This window comes from Trifolium pratense, linkage group LG1, assembly GCF_020283565.1.
Source record: "Trifolium pratense cultivar HEN17-A07 linkage group LG1, ARS_RC_1.1, whole genome shotgun sequence".
In the NCBI taxonomy this organism is placed as follows: domain Eukaryota; kingdom Viridiplantae; phylum Streptophyta; class Magnoliopsida; order Fabales; family Fabaceae; genus Trifolium; species Trifolium pratense.
Genome location: NC_060059.1, coordinates 30,862,650 through 30,884,293, shown reverse-complemented (window position 1 = coordinate 30,884,293; position 21,644 = coordinate 30,862,650). Strand labels below are relative to the sequence as shown.

Sequence of the window (21,644 nt, the reverse complement as noted above, 5' to 3'; positions counted from 1 at the left end):
CGCAAACTCGACCTTGTTTGTAGTTGTAATTATGAGATGTATGACGCAGTCAGTCCAATCTCTCATCACTTTCTCATTTACCGACCACAATATAGTATGATTAACATACGCAATAATGTTGGGAAATTTTGCACATAATTCCTTGAACATACGGATGGAATCAAGATTAATTCCTCGAGATCCGAATCCAATATAGTACCCCAAGAAGGCATGACATTTTTCCACACTTCGGCTAGTTTCACTTTTTTATCCACTTAATTGTATTTCATCTTCCAATTTCCATTGACATTACTACTTACTAGAGATGCGAAACCGACACAATATAACAGTGGATTTGGGAAAACTATGTTGACAATATTCATCGGAGCTTGGTTCGAGTCATTCACAATTACTTTAATAGTATTTGGACATCTCAATAAATCACGAACGCTCAAATGACACTGTCTTTCTTTTTTCTGATGTCATAAAAGCAAATACAATGGAGTACAATCAATAGAAGTGACACCAATAAACTCAAATAGTTGATATTTGTTGGTCTTGTAAGTAGAATCAATGATAAACATGGTGGAAAAAATGTTAAACAACTTAAATCCTGATAGGCCCAGTAAATACAATTAACCGATTCAATACCAGAAAACACTCTATAGCTATACACATTATTGTCTTCAACCAAACACTTCATCAAATGTTGCATTTTTGTTCTTAAATCTCATATATACTACTTCAATATGTGACATACATTATAAGTATGTTTGATAGTAATCGCAATCAAACTTCTGTTTATATTATTTTTTTCAAAAAATAAAACATAATTTTACTTCAATGAAATTCAATCTGAAGTTCGACCTAACAATTTGACTTTTTTTATCGGTTGAACTAAACTTTGTGACAGAAAAATCAAATATATTTAATTTAGATTCAATTTTTTTTTTGAGGTATTCAAATTCTTTTTTTTTGTTGACAAATTCAAATTCTTATTTAACCACAATAAATTTGACATTTTACTGTCCCATAAGTATAGCTCAATTGATAGCTATTAAAGACATATTGTAGTAAATTAACCGACGAACTTCCTTCTGTATCAAACACTTTTTTAGAAATTATTTATTGCTATTTCAGGAGACTTGGTCTCTTTTTTTTCAAAAAAAACCCAAAAGAGGAAAAAAAATGAACATTGAAGAAATTGTAGCAGTCCTATTAAACGGAATACGTTCAGTTCTAACGAAACTGTGTGATCGAGGTTCGTATGTTGAATTACACATTTTTCCATATTTAAATGTTGGAGTCTTGCCACCAGGTTACTTGACAATATTTTTTTGACATTTTACTTTGATAAAAAAAAATTTGACATTTTAAAAAAAAAAAAATAAATTGACATTTTATTTCCCTTATGGAGGGAGAAGTTAATAATTTCCTCAATTAGCGGTCAACATATGACAATCACATCACAATTACTAACAACATTAACACTTACCAAACAAAGACAAGAATATGATTTGACCTGGTTGGACTAACAACATGCCGCAAACAAAGTTACCTAAAATAATCCAAATTCCAACATACAAACTCCCGGTTTCAAATCTTTTTCAAAACTCAAATTTTCATTCTTTCCCGCTCACACACAAAACAACAACAACAACAACACACGTGTCTCATCTTCATCCTCTTTTCACAAAAAAAAAACATCATCATAACAAAACAAAAAACATAAACATATGATCCATTCTTCACTTCAAACAATCCCTCAAAAAACCTCTTTTTGAGTTTTTCTTTTCTCATTTTCACTCACCATGTCCACTCGCCGCTCCGGCGCCGCCATAATCGACGGCGCCATCAAACCCACCACCACCACAAAACCCAGATCCATAACCCCTCTTTCCACTTCTCGTAAACTCTCATCTCTTTCATCTTCCAAACTCGAAAAAGAAAACAACCTCAACAACAACAACAACAACAACCGTAGTAATAGTAACCCTCGTAGATCCACTTCTCGTGGACCCACTTCAAACCCGACCCAAAAACCCACTACCCGCTCCATCCCTCGTCTTGACCGTAGCAATAGTAACCCTCGTAGATCCTCTTCTTCCTTTTCCTCTCTTCCACGTGGCAGAAGCCCTAGTCCTTCCGATCTCAGTCAAATCCAAACCCGCCGTGTGTCGGTTGATCGAACAACAAAAGATCCGACCCATTTGAAATCTCAGATCAGTTCCATCAGAAAATCAACTGATAAACTCAGAAGTACTGAAAAGATTAAAACTTTCACATCAACAGAATCAAATGGTATTAGGGTTGAAGAAAAAATCAATAGCAACAGTAAAAGTAACAAGTATCAAAGTAAGCTTCACGAAAAGCTTGCTTTTTTGGAAGGGAAAGTGAAGAGAATAGCTTCTGATATTAAGAAAACCAAGGATATGCTTGATTTGAATAACCCTGATGCATCAAAAGTTATACTTTCTGATATTCAAGATAAGATCTCTGGTATTGAGAAAGCTATGGTTCGTGTTGTTGTTTCTGAGGATGAAAATGGTGGCAATGGAAGTAACAAGAAAATGGCTATGGTTGATGGTGTTGTTAATGGGGTTGATGATTTGAAGAGAAATAGTTTGGTTAAAGGGTTGAATAATGATGAACTTGAAGCTAGGTTGTTTCCTCATCATAAGTTGATTAGAGATAGGATATTGGTTAAGGATTCAACAGTGAAGGAAAAGGTGGAAATTGAAGAGAATTTGTCGAAATGTGTTGATGAAAATTCGATAACTTTGGAGTTTTTGGCTACACTTGAAAAGGGGAGTGAAAAAGTATCTAATCATGGTGATCCTTGTGATGGAATTGAGAGAGGGAAGAGTAGTTCGTGGAATAATCAGAAGTGTGATATTGATATGTTACTTGAAGCTGATGAGAAGCTTGAGGAGTTCGATGAACAAGAGAAAGAGAATAAACAAGAGGAAGAAGGGTTTGTTGGTGATGAAACTGATGAAGCTTTTAATTTTAAGCTTAATGGAATAGGGAACAAAATTGCTGCTGCTGGTTGGTTTGTATCTGAAGGGGAAGCTGTTCTCCTTGCTCATGATGATGCTACTTGTTCATATTATGATATTGCTAATTCTGAGGTATTGAATGCATGTTTTGAAATTTTAGTATCTTTTTTATTTAATTTTTATCATGCCTTGATTTCATTGTTAATAATGGTGAATGATATTGTGATTTGTGATTAATGTGGTGTGATCTTTAAGAATAATGTGCCATATTTTGGAGTTGAATTATTTGCATTCATCAGTTATCACACATTTATGTGATCCTTGCCACTGGATGAAGATTAGACTATGTATATTTTGAATTTTTTATTTCATCAAATTGACTTTAAATTTGCTTTAAATATTTCATATTCATCCAATTGTTAAGATCTATGACTATGTAGCCGCAGAGAATATGGTACTGCTTAGCTTTTATCGACGGTTTAGTAACCATTAAGGAAATTTAATTATTTTAAACAACTAATGTGTTTAGCACTGGTTTTATTCTTGAAATTGTTTGATGTTCAAGGATTAATAGTATTAACATTAACATAATGGATATTTTAGGATGCTAGGATCTAATATGGACTAGAGAATTTCTATGTTTGTTTAATCTAATGGTTGATTATCATCTCTTTATACAATATCATGCTGGCCGTTTAGATTTAAACTGGTTTTCTTTAATAGTATTAATTGATACATACTTGGTGAATGAATAAGATGCAACTCTGCAGCTGAAAAATTATCATGATTTCAGGAAAAATCTGTATATATCCCCCCTTCGGGAGTTTCACCAAGCATATGGAGAGATTGCTGGCTAATTCGTGCTCAAGGTTCAGACGGTTGCTCTGGAAGGTTTGTAGTTGCTGCATCAGCTGGCAATACAATGGAATCCGGCTTTTGTTCATGGGATTTTTACACAAAAGAAGTGAAAGCTTTTCAAATTGATGGAGTAGCTTCCTCTAGAACAGCACTTCGACCCTTACCAAATAACATTAGAAGGAATTCTGCTTCTAGCATTTCATCGGCAGACAGACAATGGTGGTATAAACCTTGTGGACCTCTCATTATCTCTACATGTAGCTCACAAAGAGGTATGCAAGTTTTTGATGTTCGCGACGGAGAACAAGTGATGAGGTGGGAAGTTCAGAAGCCTGTTGTTGCTATGGATTACTCTAGTCCTTTGCAGTGGAGAAATAGAGGAAAAGTGGTTGTAGCTGAAACGGAATCCATTTCTTTGTGGGATGTGAATTCGCTCAGTCCTCAAGCTTTGGTTTCTGTTCCGTTTGGTGGCAAGAAAATTTCTGCTCTACATGTGAGTAATACTGATGCAGAGCTCGGTGGAGGGGTCAGGAAAAGGTGAGTTTGATTTTAACCTCGGCTTATTGCTTTAGTCTTTACCTAATGTATTTCTTCATTACTCAGTCACTATTATAGTGTATTCTTGTTTGCATTGAAGTTATATTTTTCTATCGTCATGTATTTATTAAAGAAAGGAACTAGAAATCATAACAGGTGCTTCATTTTCATGCATTTTAACCAAACTTTGGAACATAATGCAGAGTAAGCTCCTCAGAAGCTGAAGGAAACGACGGTGTCTTCTGCACCTCAGATTCTATAAACATAATGGACTTTCGCGAACCATCTGGCGTTGGTCTTAAGATACCGAAACACGGTGTCACTGTACAATCTATCTTCTCTCGTGGCGATTCTGTCTTCCTCGGATGCACCACTTCCAATTCAACAGGGAAAAAACAGTCATCATCATTGATACAACAGTTTTCGTTGCGAAAACAAGGACTATTCAGCACCTACACAATTCCAGATTCCAATGCGCACTCACATTATGCAGCAGTTTCACAAGTTTGGGGTAATTCCGACTTTGTCATGGGCGTATCTGGTTTAGGACTATATGTGTTTGATACATTGAAAGATGATGCTGCATCAAGGGTTCTTAATATGGATTATGATAACAATGGTGAGAATTTTAGGGAAGTTGTTGGTCCAGATGACCTGTACTGGCCTTCCTTTGATTATATGGGATCTCGTTCTCTTTTGATATCGAGAGATCGACCAGCTATGTGGAGGCATCTAATAGTTTGATAATTTATTTGTAGTACAATAATTTGGATTTTAGGCTTAAGGTTTGAGTTGATGCTTTTCTATTTATGCTTTTCAAGGATTGTTGTTTCATTAGAGAAAATGTGTTTGGTGTGGATGTGTTTTATACTCCCTCCTGTATTAATTATAAGCAAAAACATCGACTTAACACTTATAAACAAAAGAGTACTAGAGTTGTAGTAACCGTCCAATCTCGATATAGCAATAGAAAGCATGAGAATAGTGAGATCCTTATTTAGCTAAGAAATTAGCGCAACGATTGGCTTCACCTAGGATACTAGTTATTGTATCAGTCGATTCCTGTCGAAGCATATCCACATGATGAATATTATCTAGCACAATAGCATAAGAGTGGAACTTGTGGCTGTCTCTATCTAGAGTGGTATTAATTGCATCATTGGACTTGGTTTTAGAGAGCACACTTTTGTAACTCATGCCAAAATCTAGGGTGAAACCATGCTTGATGCCTATCAGCTCAACAAGAATGATATCACCATTACCATCAAAACTATAAATAAATTAGTAAGGCTTAATCTCTTACGTTTATTTTATGTTTCAATTTGATCCCTTACGTTTATTTTAGGTTTCAAGTTAGTTCTTTCCGTCAATTTTGTCAAATGTGACGGACAATTCGCATATGTGGACTAACACGTGACACTTGGACACACTGACATGTGTACTGTTCAAACAGTGTTAGTGACAAAAAGTAAATTTTCATTTAGATTAAAGACAAAAAGTTAATTTACTTTTGAGATAGAGAGCTTGTTTTAAATTTGAAAATTTTAAAGGGGAAGACAAAATGGAGGGAAACACAAGAATGAAGAAGATAATAAGACAAATTTGCCCCTCACTTTTGACACGTGTCAGAACTTAAATAAAGGTAAAGTATTATATCCATCTCTCACTTTACTTCGCCGCTACTACCACCGTCAGTCCGTCACCACTCACCATACTCGTTCACTCACCGACAATGTCCACTCGCCGCCGATGCGGCGGTGTAACCGATGGCGCCGTGAACTCCACCACCAGTTCATTAACTCACAAACTCCCTTCTGACCTGAGTCAAACCGATCATGTCTCCGTTGAACAAACCACAAGAAGTTGTAACGCTAACTCGTCGGATAAAGTTCTCTCCCTTCACGAAAAGCTTGCGGCTTTACAAGTGAAAACGAAGAGAATGACTTTAGATTTAGAAAAAACAAAAGAGATTATTGATTTGAATAATCTAGATACATCAAAAGTTATACTTTCCGATATTCAAGCTATCGTTAATGTTAGTGCTGTTTTTTCCAATAATAGTATTAGTAACAGTAATGATGATAATGTATTTGAAGCTTTGAAGCCAAATAGTTTGGTCAATGATAAAGATTCAACAGTTGATGAAAGTTCACTGGCAATGGAGTTTCATGGTGGTCCTTGTGATGATGAGATTGAAGAAGAAGAAGGTTGGCGTCCATGGAACAATGAAAAGAAAGAGAACAATAACAAAAATTCAACAGCTATTATTGAGATTGAAAAAGGGTTGGAAAAAGTTTCTGGTTGTTGTCGTTGTTGTAGACTTGATATAGAAAATTATTATCCTTGGGCTGTGCTTAATGAAATAGAGGACAAAATTGCTACTGCTGGTTGGTTTGTATCTCAAAGGGAAGCTATTCTTCTTGCTCATGATGATGCTTCTTGTTCTTATTATTATGATATTGCTATTTCTCAGGTATTCAATTTCAATGCAACTTTTCAAATTTCAATATCTTGTTATTTCATTTTGGTCATGTCTTGTAAATAATGATGTGATCTTTAGGCATAAACTACTCTTAGAATTGAGTATCGGGCCCTCACTTATATGACGCAGCACGGAAGCGTGAAGGAAAAACCAGCGCTAATCCTATAATAAAACACAGGTTCGCAAGCGACAAACCTGTCAGATAAGGCTCTGGAATCCACCAGATTTCCGGAATCCACCAGAAGGAGTAACTAATCTAGAATCCACTAGACTTCCGGAATCCACCAGAAGGAGTAATTTGGAGTCCACCAAATTTGAGAAAAATCTCTATAATTTTATTGAATGAAAAAAGTTTTCTTCAAGGCTACAATAGTTTACCTTAAATAGTAGTGAAAAATAAAAATAACAAATCTTCTAAAAGATTGTAAAAATAAAAATAACAAACCTAGCTAAATAAAAATAACAAATCTACCTAAAATATAAAAATAACTAATCTAGGTGAAATATAAAAATAAGAAATCTACCTAAAATATAATAAAACTAAATCTAACTAAAATAATAAAATACTGAAGAAATCCTCCTACATCAGTCTCCTCTACCTCAAAAGAACTCGACCCCGAGTTCTCATCTTGATAAGGAGCCTCATCTGCTTGATACTGACTCATGCGTTTATCATAGTAGAAACTTAGTATCGGTTTTTCTTTAATTACCAAATTCTTTCTCGTTTGCTCGATAGCTACTTTTTGCTCTTCTTTTAGTCTTGTCTCGTACCGACTCTTTTCTTCTTTAAAAGCTTGATTTTTCTCCTCTAACTTGAGATACAACTCCCTCCGTTTTGTTACACGTTCTAAGCTTCTAAAAATAGGGAATGAACCTTGAGTTATCCTTGATCTTGCAGTGTGCATTGACACAATAGACCAATTGCCTTCATCAACATGGTTCTTCTCCGAATCATCTCGTTCATCGATCTCCTTCTTCTCATCTTTGGATTCGTCCACTTCAACCGAAACATCTTGTTCAGCTACTAATTTAACTTCTTTCAGTTTTGTTTGATCAGAACGATCGTTGAGTTTCTGCGGAAGAGATGGTTGACTATCATCTAGGGTTTCGGTATCTGTATCAACAATATGTTCGTAGGATCCATTCTTTTTAGTAACACCAGCTTCAATATCAACAACAAATTTTATTGAGTTTAACTCTTTGTTGCCACCGATTTTATGCACTTCATGGTTCTCACTCTCGTCTTCAGGCAAATCAGTATTCCTGTTTGTTGTTTTGACCGTAAAAATATTGTTTGTCTCATGACCATTCTCAACAAACAAATCGATTTTAGTACATTCTTTTACCTCATGTTCCTTTGCTTCAAACTTATCCGCTGCGAGTTTACAAGCAACGTGTCCTTTATCTCTATGATGCCGTCGAACGTTGTTGGTGGTATTGTAGTAGGCGTTGTTGTTGTTCAAACAATTTGATAATATCGTTATTTGTGCACTCAAAGCAGTTAGGGCTGCGGTAACATCCGCGGTAAATCCCTCAAGGTCTGCCCTGGTCGCTGGTTTATCTCCCATGACTGTTCAATTCACGAAAGAACAGGGGAAACCTGCTCTGATGCCAACTGACGCAGCACGGAAGCGTGAAGGAAAAGCAAGCGCTAATCCTATAATAAAACACAGGTTCGCAAGCGACAAACCTGTCAGATAAGGCTCTGGAATCCACCAGATTTCCGGAATCCACCAGAAGGAGTAACTAATCTAGAATCCACTAGACTTCCGGAATCCACCAGAAGGAGTAATTTGGAGTCCACCAAATTTGAGAAAAATCTCTATAATTTTATTGAATGAAAAAAGTTTTCTTCAAGGCTACAATAGTTTACCTTAAATAGTAGTGAAAAATAAAAATAACAAATCTTCTAAAAGATTGTAAAAATAAAAATAACAAACCTAGCTAAATAAAAATAACAAATCTACCTAAAATATAAAAATAACTAATCTAGGTGAAATATAAAAATAAGAAATCTACCTAAAATATAATAAAACTAAATCTAACTAAAATAATAAAATACTGAAGAAATCCTCCTACATCATTATAAACACACATTCAGGCCATATCGTAACTGATGTGAGAATCGTGGAGGAGCCTCTGATACCATCTTAAAATTGAGTATTTGGCCTAACTCAACCCTACAAAACCCGCTTGTAAATAATGATGTGATCTTTAGGCATAAACTACTCTTAGAATTGAGTATCGGGCCTGTTGGGAAAAACAGGCATAGAGAAAATAAAAGGAACACAATCAACAACACAAAAATATAACGTGAAAACTCTAAAACCGGAAAAAAAAAACCACGGCCGTTGGCTAAACCAACGACCAAAGAATATCACTATGTGATGTGGAAATCATGGAGGAGCCTCCGATACCATCTTGGAATTGAGTATTGGGCCTAACTCAACTCTACAAATCCGGCTTATATGGTGAGGATTGCCTTCACATATAAACACACATTTAGGCCATCTCACAACCGATGTGAGACTTCTTAACAACTACCAAATCATTTTAGGCATAGCGGAATTTGAACAAACTGTTATTTCTGCCATCTGTGATTGTTGATATTTCAAGTGTGAGTAGAGTCCTACATTGGGTTAAGATTTGATGTTAAACTCACTTATGTAGTTGTTCAAGACCCAATGCGATAATCCCTGGCCCTCTCATGACTCAACAGTGATTTTAAATAGTTTTTTTCTTGGTGAACTGATGCATGATATGATTCTAGTGTTTTCCAAAAAAATGCAGCTGAAAATTGATCACGCTTTCAGGAAAAATCTGTATACAATCCCCCAGATCCGATAGCTTCATCTAGTATATGGGGAGATTGCTGGCTAATTAGCGTTCAAGGTTTAGATGGTTGTGCTGAAACATTTGTAGTTGCTGCTTCAGCCGGCAATACAACGAATTCAGGATTTTGTTCATGGGATTTTGACACTCATGAAGTGAAAGGTATCCAACTCGAGGTTGGAGCAACGAATTCTGCTGGTTCTACCATTTCCAAAGCTAGACAATGGTGGTATAAACCATGTGGACCTCTCATTATCTCTACTTGCAGCTCACAAAATGGTATGAAAATTTTTGATATTCGCGATGGCAAGCAAGTGATGAGGTGGGAGTTTGAGAAGCCTGTTGTTGCTATGGAGTACTCTAGTCCTTTGCAGTGGAGAGACAAAGGGAAAGTAGTTGTAGCTGAAGCTGAATCTATTTCTTTGTGGGATGTGAACTCACTCAGTACTCAACCTTTGGTATATGTTCCTTTTGATGGTAAGAAAATATCTGCTCTCCATGTGAATAATACTGATGCAGAGCTGGAAGGAGGGGTCCGGAGAAGGTGAGTTTGATTCGAACCTTTACCGACTACTACTAGGATGCATTACTTGGTTAATATTTTTGTCTTTCGGTTTAAATGCACTTTTGGTCTCTTATTCTTTCTGATTCACGATTTTGATTCCTCTATTTCTAAATTTGAAAATTTAGTCCGGGTCAATCAACAAAAATAGGAGGACTATATTTTCTAATTTATAAATGAGGAGATTTAATTAGAAACTGTTTAACCGTTCTATAGGGACTATTTACTTATTTAACCCTAGGTTTAATTAGAAAAATATAATTTTCTTGTGTTCATAAACTTGTATGTAGCTGTGTGAAAGCATATGTGTTTTTGTTTTCACATTTTAGATAAAACCGGTGTTGTCAATCACAGATGCGGAAAGTTACACTTTGTTCGAATTCTGCTATGTTATAGTGCTATAGCGTTGCTACTTGACAACCATTTGTGCTAAATAACACATTGTATAACAATAGCGAGTTGTTTAACAAAGCTTTGAAATATAATGCAGAGTAAGTTCGTCAGAAGCTGAAGGGAACGATGGTGTGTTCTGCACCACAGATTCTATTAATATATTGGACTTTCGCCAACCTTCTGGTGTTGGCCTTAAGATACCAAAAGATTGTAGTGTCAATGTAGACTCTGTTTTCTCTCGTGGAGATTCTGTCTACCTTGGGTATACCAGGTCCACTCGGGTAAAATTGAAACAGCCACTGATACAACAATTTTCATTGCGCAAACAAGGACTGTTCTGCACTTATGCTTTTCCTGCAAAACACGATGCAGAACCAGCCGATGCAATCTCCCAAATTTGGGTTAATTCGGACATTGTTATGGGTGTTTGTGGCGTAGGACTCTATGTGTTTGATGCACTGAATGATGATGCATTAAGGGTTCCAAATAATGTTCAATATCATAAGAATAAAGTTCGCCGGTATAAAGAGTTCTATCGTGCTTCGTTTGATTATATGGGATCCCATGCTCTTTTGATATCAAGAGATAAACCAGCTATGTGGAAGCATGTAACAATTTGACAGTAATGCATTTGTAGTAACTAACCAGATACATGAGTTATATAATATTGCAAAAACAAGAATTTCCCTTCTAGGCTTAAGGAAATATGTTAGGTGTGGATATGTGTTTTGTACTCCCTCCCATGTTGATTATAAGTAAAACCAGTGTTTTTAAAACTGACTCAGACCGGCCGATCCAACAGGAAACTGACAATGTGACCGGTCCGAGCAGCTAATCAGATCAGAAATGCAAGGTTTATATCAAATGATTATTTTCTACTCTATTTTAGTCAACCAAATTGACAACAATATTCATTACATATACAAACTTCTAATTGATTTTTAAACTCAATTTAACAAGGTTTATCTAGAACATGAAATCCAAGATCAAAAGTTGTATACAAGATTGATAATTTATAAGAACATGAAATGCCATTTGCAATGCATCTTTTACATCACAATTAGTATACTTCAATTGGTATCTGATGAATGGTAAGAGATCACACACACGTTCAAAACATTATTTGCTTTCAGCTATTGACATCCATTTTCATCTCAACATGTCTACAAGACTATAAGTACATGCATGAGAGAAACACTTCAATTATCTGAATCTGCATCGCGAAAGGGTAACGGAACTGTCTTCACTGCTCTATAGTGACCAACATTGTTTAGATGTTCATTCTCCAACCTGTTCATAAATAAGTTAAGTTCATTAAAAGTTCTATGATTCTTAACTCATAAATCTTAATGTTTTCTTATAATTGTTTTGGAATGTACCTGTAGAAATTCCAATGTCCTCTTCGAATAACTTCCAATGAAGCTAACAGAAACTCCAACAATCTTGTTTGAACAGGTCCTACTTTGAAATGCATGACAGTCTCTGACCAAGTCAATCTCAAGACAAAATTTAATGCCTGCAATCCGATAAATACAGACATGAACACTAGACACGACACTGATACGCTGATAAGATTGAAGCAAAAACAGGTAAATGGAACTTACCATAGACATGTAGTATATGCTTTTATTCTTTAGAACAAGATCATCTCTTAGCCATGCATTTCTGGAATTACGATTAAGGAACCCCCAATCCTTGACAAAATCCCAATACAATTGATACATTGTGGCAATCACAGATGTGATTATAACAATAACAAGCATTATATTGCTATCATGTCGACCATATGTTACTCTAGCCCCGGCCGCAACCATTGCAGAAACATACTTCCCCATGTTAGCCAAATGTGCAACATCAGAGTCATCAAACCATCTTCTTATACACTAGTAGTGACATTCAAATAGAATTTGTTAGTTTATGACATATTAGAGATCAATGTATAAATAAATTGTCTCGTTATCATTGAAATATTATCTTAATGCTATTTTTTCTATTATACCTGCAGGGCACGCCAAAAGTATGGCAAAAAGGAGATAATGTAGGTTATTTCCATGTATAATCGTCCCGAATGACAAGTCTCAGGGTGGTGAGTTTTGAAAACTCGAGATAAAATGTGACAAGATGTTGTCTCCAAATGTCTTAGCAATGGTATCTGTATACCATGACATACAAAAAATGTTGATTAGGATTTCATAATTTAATGATAAAGAAATTAAAATAATATACTAATAAACTTGTTGAAGGATATAACATAAGATTTTTTACCTGGCTAGTTAGTTGGTCAGCCATAAAAAAGTCCACAAGAAGAACCTATAGTAATGATAAATTAAATTAAACAATTAAATTTTTATTTTATGTAACATATCATTATCAATGTATATATCCCATTGTTCCAAAAAATATATATGAAGTAAATTTAATTTACCTCATAAAATGGAGAGCAAACTATGTTACGAATAATACGGATGAAGCAGAAACGAGTTGGGCGATAAAATATGTCTAATGGACAAATGAGCAGAGCTATGAAAAACTGCAGAAGCAAACATGCATGCATTAAGATTTAAGAGTAAGTTAATTGTAAACTGATTTATGCTTGAATACATTCATGTAAAAATGTGTTACACGATACATTCGAGGTTAAAAATGAAGTGTAAGAGGCTTACCAGAAGAAGAATTCCTGGAATGGCATCAACATTTCCAGGAAAAAATCCTGCAGCCCTTAGAAGAAGGTGTATGACCATAGCTCCAAACACAGCAGTCATGAAGACAGTGCACATAAGAAATGCATCTCTGTGCTTAAGTGCTGTGCTTGGTGAGAATTCAAATATGAAATTGTGGTTGATTCTTGTAGATTTCCACATGTACAAGTTGCATCCATACATAAACAAGTGTAGACTTAACAATGCAAATACACTGCATAATAAAATCAATGTAACAATTAATTAGAGGCACTTGCATTTAATAGGTATGCTTAGTGTAAAATTATTTTATACTGACATCAAATCATAACTGTTGAATTTACGATCGTTTGACAATTTTTAAAGAAGACTGCTTCATAGTTCTTTGTTATGTTGGTGAAATGTCATTGAGTGTCCGCGTAAAACAATATTACACTGAATTGACAATGCATATCCTTTAATCTCAAATAAAAATGAAAAAGCATCATATCTCATTTTTACTCATAGTAAGAACTTGTAGTATTATGAAATAATTATAATTAAGAACTTCACCAATTTATTTTGTTTATAAAAAAAAACTAGGAACCATGATGTTGTACCTGAAGACAGGGTAAACTGCTTCCATATAAGCTGGTTCTGTGTTAGGAGAGAATATACCACACAAGTGGGCCAAGATTGCATATACACAAAACAAAGATACAAAACAACCTGTACATAACCCTGTACATGAAATAAAATTAAACAATCAATTAAGTTTTAATAATGGAATAATAGAATAATAAACTATGTTTAGTGTAACACACTTAGTGGCCACTATGTGGCAATCACATCAGATAGAAAATAAAATACAATAATGTTTTTTAACACATTTTTCCAAATTTTATTACTATGATAGTATAAATGCAATCAAATTTTGTGTAATTATATTTTTTTTAATTAAGTAGTATTATTTTATTCTTATGGTGAATAAGTGAATAGTATCTGTCGTGCTCAAATTTCGACCTCTATATATTACACTGTTTTTGTCAACTAAGGGATGCTCACAAAGTCAGACCGTGTAATTGTATTTTAAAAAAATAATTTTCTTGTATGGAGCATTTTGTACTCATAATAAAATGAATATATTTGAAAACATTATTAGTATAATTCCAATTCACTAATTTAGATTGATATAGTTGAACCAAGTTTTAAAAAAAAAAAAAAAAGATTGATATAGTTGAAAGTTAAGGACATGTTTGAGAGATTACCAACAAAGAAGGTGATCATATGAGAACCTTTCTGCTCTTGAGGTTTTAAAAACTTCATTGCCTTTTTTCTATCATTGCTAGCAAAGTGCTTTGTGAATATGGATTCCACTTCATCCATTAGTCTAACAACCTTTAATCATCAAAATATAATTATACTAATCAATTAATTAACCACCAATTATTAGAAAACTATTTAACCCATTAATTAACCTCACCAATAATTTCAAAAGAACCAAATCAAATGGCACTAAAATGTGTAATTAACAAAATTTGTTTTTTAGTAAATAAATTAAAAATGAAAAACAGCTATACCTTATCTGAACTTATGAAATGGGATCTTTTCACTGTTTTTAAATAGCTTGCTGAAGCTGATTGGCAAGCCACCTGATCAATAGAGACATAGATTTGTTACATTAGTAGTCAAATTATATTACAAATTAATATATTAGTAGATTTGATACAACTTATTTCATGTATCAAAGCTAAGGAGGGATAATTGAGGTTTCATGTTTATTTCATACATTAAATAAAATATATGATTAAATGTCATTGTAAAATCTTTTTAGGCTTACATTTTTTTTGGTTTATGTTCGATTTAATAATATTGATATTTATCGGTTGAGTTGAGTTAGGTCTTACAAACTTTTATATTTATATTTTCTTGAGTTTGTAGACGAAGTGGCGAGACTACTTAAAAACTCACACAGATACAACTGTGAAGTCCCGAGTTTAAATCCAAAGGTGGACTCTATGATGTTAATTTTATATAGCAATTTTTTTTTAAAATTCAGTATTCAGCCTAATGACGACTAATTGAAGGAGACCAATCTCACCACCCATTTGCGAGATCCCATTTAAAGTCAGAGTTTTTGTTTTGTATGGATAGCCCGCTGAAATTGGCTCCAAGAGAAATCGAACTTGAAACATTAAGAGGAACATACTCAAAATTCCTAAGCCAACATCACTAAAACAAACTAGGTGGAGGAGTGACATAGAGTGAAAGTGATACTATGAAGGTTATCAAATGCAATTCATCTAACTAAAATAACAACTTCATGTAAAACATCTCACCAACCAACTTCATGTGAGGGACATAACATGGAATTGCGAGTTAGTTTGAAACATATGATGAATTATATAAAGAGTACAAATTTTACTTTACTTTCATTAGTCTTTATTCATACAAACTAAATTAGGAAAAACAAAAGATTTATGTGTAAGAATAAATACCCAAAAAGTAATTGACCAAGGAATAAAAAGAAACTAAAATTCACATGTACTATCCCTATTTGTACATAAAATAGATACTAGTGTGTGTGCATGTGTCATGAGCCATAGATATTTGCAGCCATACATACCTTGTCAAACTTTTTGAGTATCTTTGAAAATGCAACTATATTTAGTGAGCTGCCAAAAACAAGAGAATGTGGTTAGAAATTGATCAGTTATGAAAACAAATGCATTTGTGGTAAGTGGTTAAGGTCTATAACTTATTCAAAGTGAGGTATATACATTTTAAAAGGAATAAAAAATACAGTTACATGAGTAGGTGACCAAATACATTTGTAATCATATATGCACACTCGCTCTTTTTATACTCACGTGACATTTAGTTTATCATGTTAAAATATATGGTTAATTCAGTTGAATAAATGATTAGTTAATTTCATGGCCAAAATTATAATTAATTTAATTACATAAATTATGAACAATTTTCAACATAAATTGAATTAACCATTTATTTAATCGAATTATTGAATTAACTAAGTGCCGCGAGTGTATGAAAAAAAATTGTTTTTCATGAAGCATTTTGGGCCTCAATACTGTCAGGCATGCTATCGTTCGGTATCAGTCATACTTTCCTCACGTGGTAGTATTTTAAGGATGTTATTATTTGCACACTCTCAATTTTACTTATACCCCACTCTTCATTTTTGGAAATTAATCACCAAATGGTTGTTTTTTATTTATAAAAAGGTAATTTTGTTTTTATATTATAACTTTGTACTTAAATTCTAACTAAAATACTAGTATATTTTTTCAAGAATTTAATGAATATATACTGCTTATAGTATTTTTTTTAGTAATTGCGTATATTATTTTGGGTCAAGTAATCTAGTGACTGAAAATTTCATCCTTAAATTGAATAAGTTGAGTATTTGGGGTTCGAACCTCGACTCCTGCATATATAATGCGATATTCCTACCAATTGAATTAAACTCACAGGAACTCTAATTACATATATTATCGTATGGACGAGTAGTAATTGGGAAATATTTCTAATTTAAAAGAGAATTTAATTTTTTTTTTTTACAAGAATTTAAATAAGAAAAGGTTAAACTAGAGAAGAAGGGATCCACCCTGATTTGGATTTGATCACACTAATAATATTTTGAAGCATAATCAAGCATGATTATTTTTGCTTTAGATCCCAATAGAATGTCATGGTCCATTATTAATACCCAGCTAATTATGCACTAACTATCCAATATTTTACGTGTTATAGTGATTCTCTATTCAACTCCACACTTGATTAGACTCATATTAATTTAATCTTTATATTTCATTCCAATTCAAGGCTAACATACTCCCCAATTTTAAATCAACACAAACTTCATTCTTTCCTATCCATACATTTTGGAGATGAAATTATGGTTAATATTCATATAACAATAACAAATGAGTATATGTAATTAACACAAATTATTTAGAGGTCACAAATTATTTGGAGGTTGTCTTGGACCTTAACATATAACAATAACAAATATATGTAATTAAATTAAATAACTAAAATGCATATATGTATGTATTTTTTGGACCAAAAAAGTTGAAAATGTCATGCATAATAATACTGTGTCTTCTAGATCTATAGATAAAATTAACTTTGTCATCTAAAAAAATTAGCGGCACAATTTTGTCCGCATTCATGTATAATCTTGAATATATAGCTATGTTGCAACTAAAAAAATTTGTAGTTAAAAAGGTTAGGCTAGACACCATATGACCGGGGTTCGAACCCTGACTCCTTACTTATGTGTGTGAGTTTATGATAATTTTGTCACTTTATCTATGTATAAAAAAAATTTGTAGTTAAAGTAAATAAGTGATTAATTACCTGTAAGTTTTGAGAAGGCCAAGACCTTTATAGAGTTCAACAAAAGCACTTCTAATCATCTTTTCAGCATATTGAATTTTTCTCTTGTTAATAAACTCTCCATACCCTTCTTTTATAGGACTATTCACCATATCCTCCCACAAAATAGAAGTAACAGCCGTGATAGCCCTTGTTGGTGTGGTGGCTGGAATATCAATTCTCATTGCCATTTTAGGCTTTCCTTTTTTTGTCTTTACCCTTGTAGCTGAATTCACAAAATTCACACCATTTTTTGCTAATGTTGATATTACTTCATCCATTTGTGAATTTTCTGAATTTGTTTCATCTGATTCTCCTACAAAAAAAAAAAAAATCCATAACGGTTTAGTACATTTTAATCATATATATGGAGAAAAGTCATTAACTATAATACTTGAAAAAATTTATATTTTTCCTCATTATAGATATAAAGATATGTTGTTGAATATATTGTGCCAAGTGTGATGTTGACATTATTGTCACGAACTTAGAAATACAATTTCTATACGTCGTAGTGAATCAATAAGCACTTGGAGAAAGGTGACATATGAATTGACATCAAAGATCCATTTTTTGTATATAGTGCAACAATTTTTCACTCATACTTATTTATATTTTCAATGATAATTGATAAGTTAACACATTATTTAATAAGTATGATAATATATCATTCTAAAATAATTTATTTTTCAGGTAAAACTCATTAACCACTAAACCATCGATTAAATAGTTTGAGCTTTCATATCAACTAGCTAGTAACAATATTATGCAAAATTTTACGAATATATTGTCTTTGTCGTTAAATATAACAATTTTTTATTTTATGAAAAACAAATGCCCCTAAATATAAGTATTATTTTAAATTATTATACCTATTTATTTACATACATGTTATTAATACTATTAATATATTTTGAGAGATTAAAATGAGAGTTAAACACATATATAAACATATAAACAATAATTAGTAATATTATATACAAAATATACATATACATTATATTACTATTTTTTGTTAACATGTGAAAAATGTTAAATAAACTCGTAAAAAGTGACCGATGTAGTTAAAAAAAAAAGAGAACTAACCTGAATAATTCGAGCTTTGGTTAGGAGAACGAGAGAAAATCTCGGCATTGGAACTCCTCGATGGGAGGTTATTTTTCCGACGCCGGTCAGTGACAAGTTGTTTAAGATCAAGCAAGATCTGAAGTTGTTTGCTAAGCATATCACCCCTCTCAAGAAACTCAGCCTCTTGTTTCCTATAGAATTGATTAACCTTATTAAGCTCTTCATCTAGCCTAGCAAAAAACACATGCACTTCATCCTCTTCTGTAAATAATTGTGCAAGCTCGGTTTCATAAATTTCTTCATCACTATCCTCCATAATTTTTCTCCTAACCTGCTTGCACAACACAAAATAATTAACTTACATATTTATAAGAAATAAAACTAATTACTACTCCCTCCGTCCCAAAATATAAGCAAAAATTAGTCAATGAAAGTTGATGTATTTGGTTTAAAATTTAGTCCAGATACATTCACTTTTGTTGACCTCCTTTTGCTTATATTTTGGGACGGAGTAGTATTATTTAAGCTAGGAAAAAAATATTTAATTAATTTGTCGTGATTAATTGTTGCGCATGTTTTTGTTAAGGTGCACAATATTTTCGTGTGATATGGTATGGTATGATTTGTGTGAAATTTTGTGTTTCCTAAGTTCCAATAATGCCAAACTCGTTTTCATTTGCTTTCGTGAGAGAATGAGAAACTCCCAAAAAAGAAAAGTAGAAAAAGGGATTTAAGAAAAGGAAGCCACTAAACTAACTTTAAGGTAACTTAATTAATGCTGTTCATGCTCTCCACTCTTCAATTCTTCTTGACTATATATATTATTCCCTAGAGAAAAATGAGTTTTTTTTTAGGCAGAAAAAAAGATGAAGTAACAAAAAGTTTAGTAACATATATTTAAATCCGTTAATTATTTGGTTAAGGATGCAAAAATTTTAATTTTTTAAATGAATATTAGTTAACTCGAATAGTTACCTTACCTTTGAAATTATGCATAGTAATATTATGATTTAAATAATTTATTTTAATTATTGCTCTCTCTACTAAACACACTTAACTCATTAAATAGTAAAAGTCGAGAATTTATTTTTGACTTAAACTCGCAATTTTTCATTTCTCAAACCCATATTTTCCTTTTTTTTTGCATAATTAATAATGAATTTTCACTCATCCATGTGTTTTAATTCTCCTTGTGTCTCATTTTCTCTCACATTCCAAAATGTCATTTCAAAACGATAGTTATTGTGAGCAACATATTTTTATTTTTAACTTAATTCGTAGAAATCAAATACAATACCCCGAAAGAGATATGCACGCAATACTCATTATTCACACTACGTACCAATTATTTGTGCTAGATTCAAATGATTATTTTATGTAACATAACCATAATTTCAAATAAAATCCTTGGTTATAAATAGATAACTTGCGTGTTTAAATCGCACATTACTAGGTAACTGTTGAAGATATGAATGATAGATTAGAGGGTTGTGTGTTATAATGTGAACATAGCAATTAATACAAAAAAAAAACCATATACTTATTTTTTTTTACAAAAAGAAACTAAAACTTTATACCATTATTTGGCAAAAGAAAGCCATGTATCACAGAAAAGATGGAAGAAAAGTGTTGGGAACCATTTTCATTTCATTGTCCGAAAATGATGCAACCTTTCTCAGTTTTGTTTTTGTTGCAATTATAAGGTTAAAATACAAAAAGAGAAGAAAAAGAAACACTACAAAACAAAAACAAAAATAATCACAAAGACATGCAATATGGTTTAACTTTAAGAAATGTCCATAAAACTACTTATATCTTACGGAACATTAAAATAAATGATCACAAAAATTAATACCTGAATTATATTTTGATTTTTATTTTCTGAAGAACAAAAGAACTTAGTGGTCACAGAGCGAATCGAGTCGAAAATTGAGAAACCAAAGTCTCCTTGAGGTGGTTGTTCTTGTTTAGGAACTCTAGAGAGTTTGATCTTCTTTATTTGTTTTTTAAGCATCTTGTAGTTTACAAATGCATCCTTCCATTCAGGTATTAATTGAGCTTCTAGTTCTTTTGAGAATTTCACCATTTTTTTTCTCTCTTTTTGAGAGAAAGGAGGTGAGGTAGGAGGTAGGAGGTAGGGGGTGTGAATAGAAGAATGAAAAGAAGAAGAAGTTATATGAAGTGGGGTTGTGAGATTGTGAAGAAGGGGTTTTATAAGACAAGAAGGAGCCGTATAGACAACATTTTAAGAAGTGCTTAATTGCTTTTCATATTGTATGCTTTTATGCACTGTACCCTTTTTAAGAAGGATGCAATAAATAAATAAATCATATATCAACTATATATCTATCTCAAAATCTTAACACATATCATAAAAGTCTTTTGAACTTTGACCGTATGTGGAAAATTTTAGTGGTGTTTGCGACTTCGTTTAAGAACATAAAACAAAAGAAAAAAAAAAAGAATTATGTATTTGATTGATTCTATGATTTTGGTCTCTTCAATTCATTTTCTATTATCCATTATTTGTAATAATGCCTTAATGGCCGCTGAGGTATACGAGATCAAGGTCCTTTAGGTTGTAAACAAAACTATATGTTATGCCCCAGGTACCATGTGTTTGCGGTGGCATAAATATTTAATTTGCTTAGAAGGATCGTTCCATTAATTACCTCAAGAGAGGAAGTTTGCTATTTTTTTTTATTTCACCTAGAAACTTGTTTAAAAATTGTTTTACCATGATAAGAGAAAGAACATTGGGTTTAGACCCTAATTATTACGACGATAATCTCGTACACTTGCGAGACTATCATAAACCCTTAGTTACTTTAGCGTGCCACTTATATGCATTTTTAGTGTATTTGAGCAAGTATATA

The 21,644-nt window shown here is 32.8% G+C and overlaps 3 protein-coding genes across 4 annotated transcripts; 2 read left to right on the top strand and 1 right to left on the bottom strand.

Annotated features, from left to right (window-relative positions):
- Positions 1–1,573: 1,573 nt before the first annotated feature.
- On the top strand, positions 1,574–5,193 carry LOC123903193 (KIN14B-interacting protein At4g14310-like). Its single transcript, XM_045953120.1, has 3 exons — positions 1,574–3,110; positions 3,772–4,373; positions 4,577–5,193. Exons 1-3 carry the CDS (start codon positions 1,791–1,793, stop codon positions 5,115–5,117), a joined length of 2,463 nt encoding a protein of 820 aa, XP_045809076.1. The 5' UTR covers positions 1,574–1,790; the 3' UTR covers positions 5,118–5,193.
- An 868-nt stretch (positions 5,194–6,061) lies between these two features.
- On the top strand, positions 6,062–11,364 carry LOC123903185 (KIN14B-interacting protein At4g14310-like). The gene is made up of 3 exons (XM_045953108.1): positions 6,062–6,846; positions 9,669–10,231; positions 10,740–11,364. Exons 1-3 carry the CDS (start codon positions 6,106–6,108, stop codon positions 11,260–11,262), a joined length of 1,827 nt encoding a protein of 608 aa, XP_045809064.1. The 5' UTR covers positions 6,062–6,105; the 3' UTR covers positions 11,263–11,364.
- Positions 11,365–11,496: 132 nt separating this feature from the next.
- LOC123903172 (phosphate transporter PHO1-like) lies at positions 11,497–21,357 on the bottom strand. Of its 2 annotated transcripts, XM_045953099.1 has the most exons (14): positions 20,624–21,357; positions 18,787–19,099; positions 17,683–18,016; positions 15,926–15,974; positions 14,880–14,951; positions 14,568–14,697; positions 13,920–14,040; positions 13,306–13,555; positions 13,068–13,172; positions 12,908–12,952; positions 12,642–12,794; positions 12,247–12,525; positions 12,022–12,158; positions 11,497–11,932 (listed from the first exon to the last, which is right to left on the bottom strand). In XM_045953099.1, exons 1-14 carry the CDS (start codon positions 20,852–20,854, stop codon positions 11,842–11,844), a joined length of 2,310 nt encoding a protein of 769 aa, XP_045809055.1. In that variant the 5' UTR covers positions 20,855–21,357; the 3' UTR covers positions 11,497–11,841. The 2 variants fall into 2 exon arrangements, with proteins under 2 accessions (XP_045809055.1, XP_045809048.1); XM_045953092.1 differs by having other exon boundaries at positions 12,022–12,525; positions 20,624–20,996.
- Positions 21,358–21,644: the final 287 nt, after the last annotated feature.

Coding starts and splice junctions, on each gene's coding strand:
- LOC123903185 (XM_045953108.1), top strand. CDS start 6,106: ATGTCCACTCGCCGCCGATGCGGCGGTGTAACCGATGGCGCCGTGAAC. Junction 6,847..9,668: donor ATGATATTGCTATTTCTCAG/GTATTCAATTTC, acceptor TCACGCTTTCAG/GAAAAATCTGTATACAATCC. Junction 10,232..10,739: donor GAAGGAGGGGTCCGGAGAAG/GTGAGTTTGATT, acceptor AATATAATGCAG/AGTAAGTTCGTCAGAAGCTG.
- LOC123903193 (XM_045953120.1), top strand. CDS start 1,791: ATGTCCACTCGCCGCTCCGGCGCCGCCATAATCGACGGCGCCATCAAA. Junction 3,111..3,771: donor ATGATATTGCTAATTCTGAG/GTATTGAATGCA, acceptor TCATGATTTCAG/GAAAAATCTGTATATATCCC. Junction 4,374..4,576: donor GGTGGAGGGGTCAGGAAAAG/GTGAGTTTGATT, acceptor AACATAATGCAG/AGTAAGCTCCTCAGAAGCTG.
- LOC123903172 (XM_045953092.1), bottom strand. CDS start 20,854: ATGGTGAAATTCTCAAAAGAACTAGAAGCTCAATTAATACCTGAATGG. Junction 19,100..20,623: donor AAAATCAAAATATAATTCAG/GTATTAATTTTT, acceptor TTGTGCAAGCAG/GTTAGGAGAAAAATTATGGA. Junction 14,952..15,925: donor TACTCAAAAAGTTTGACAAG/GTATGTATGGCT, acceptor TCTATTGATCAG/GTGGCTTGCCAATCAGCTTC.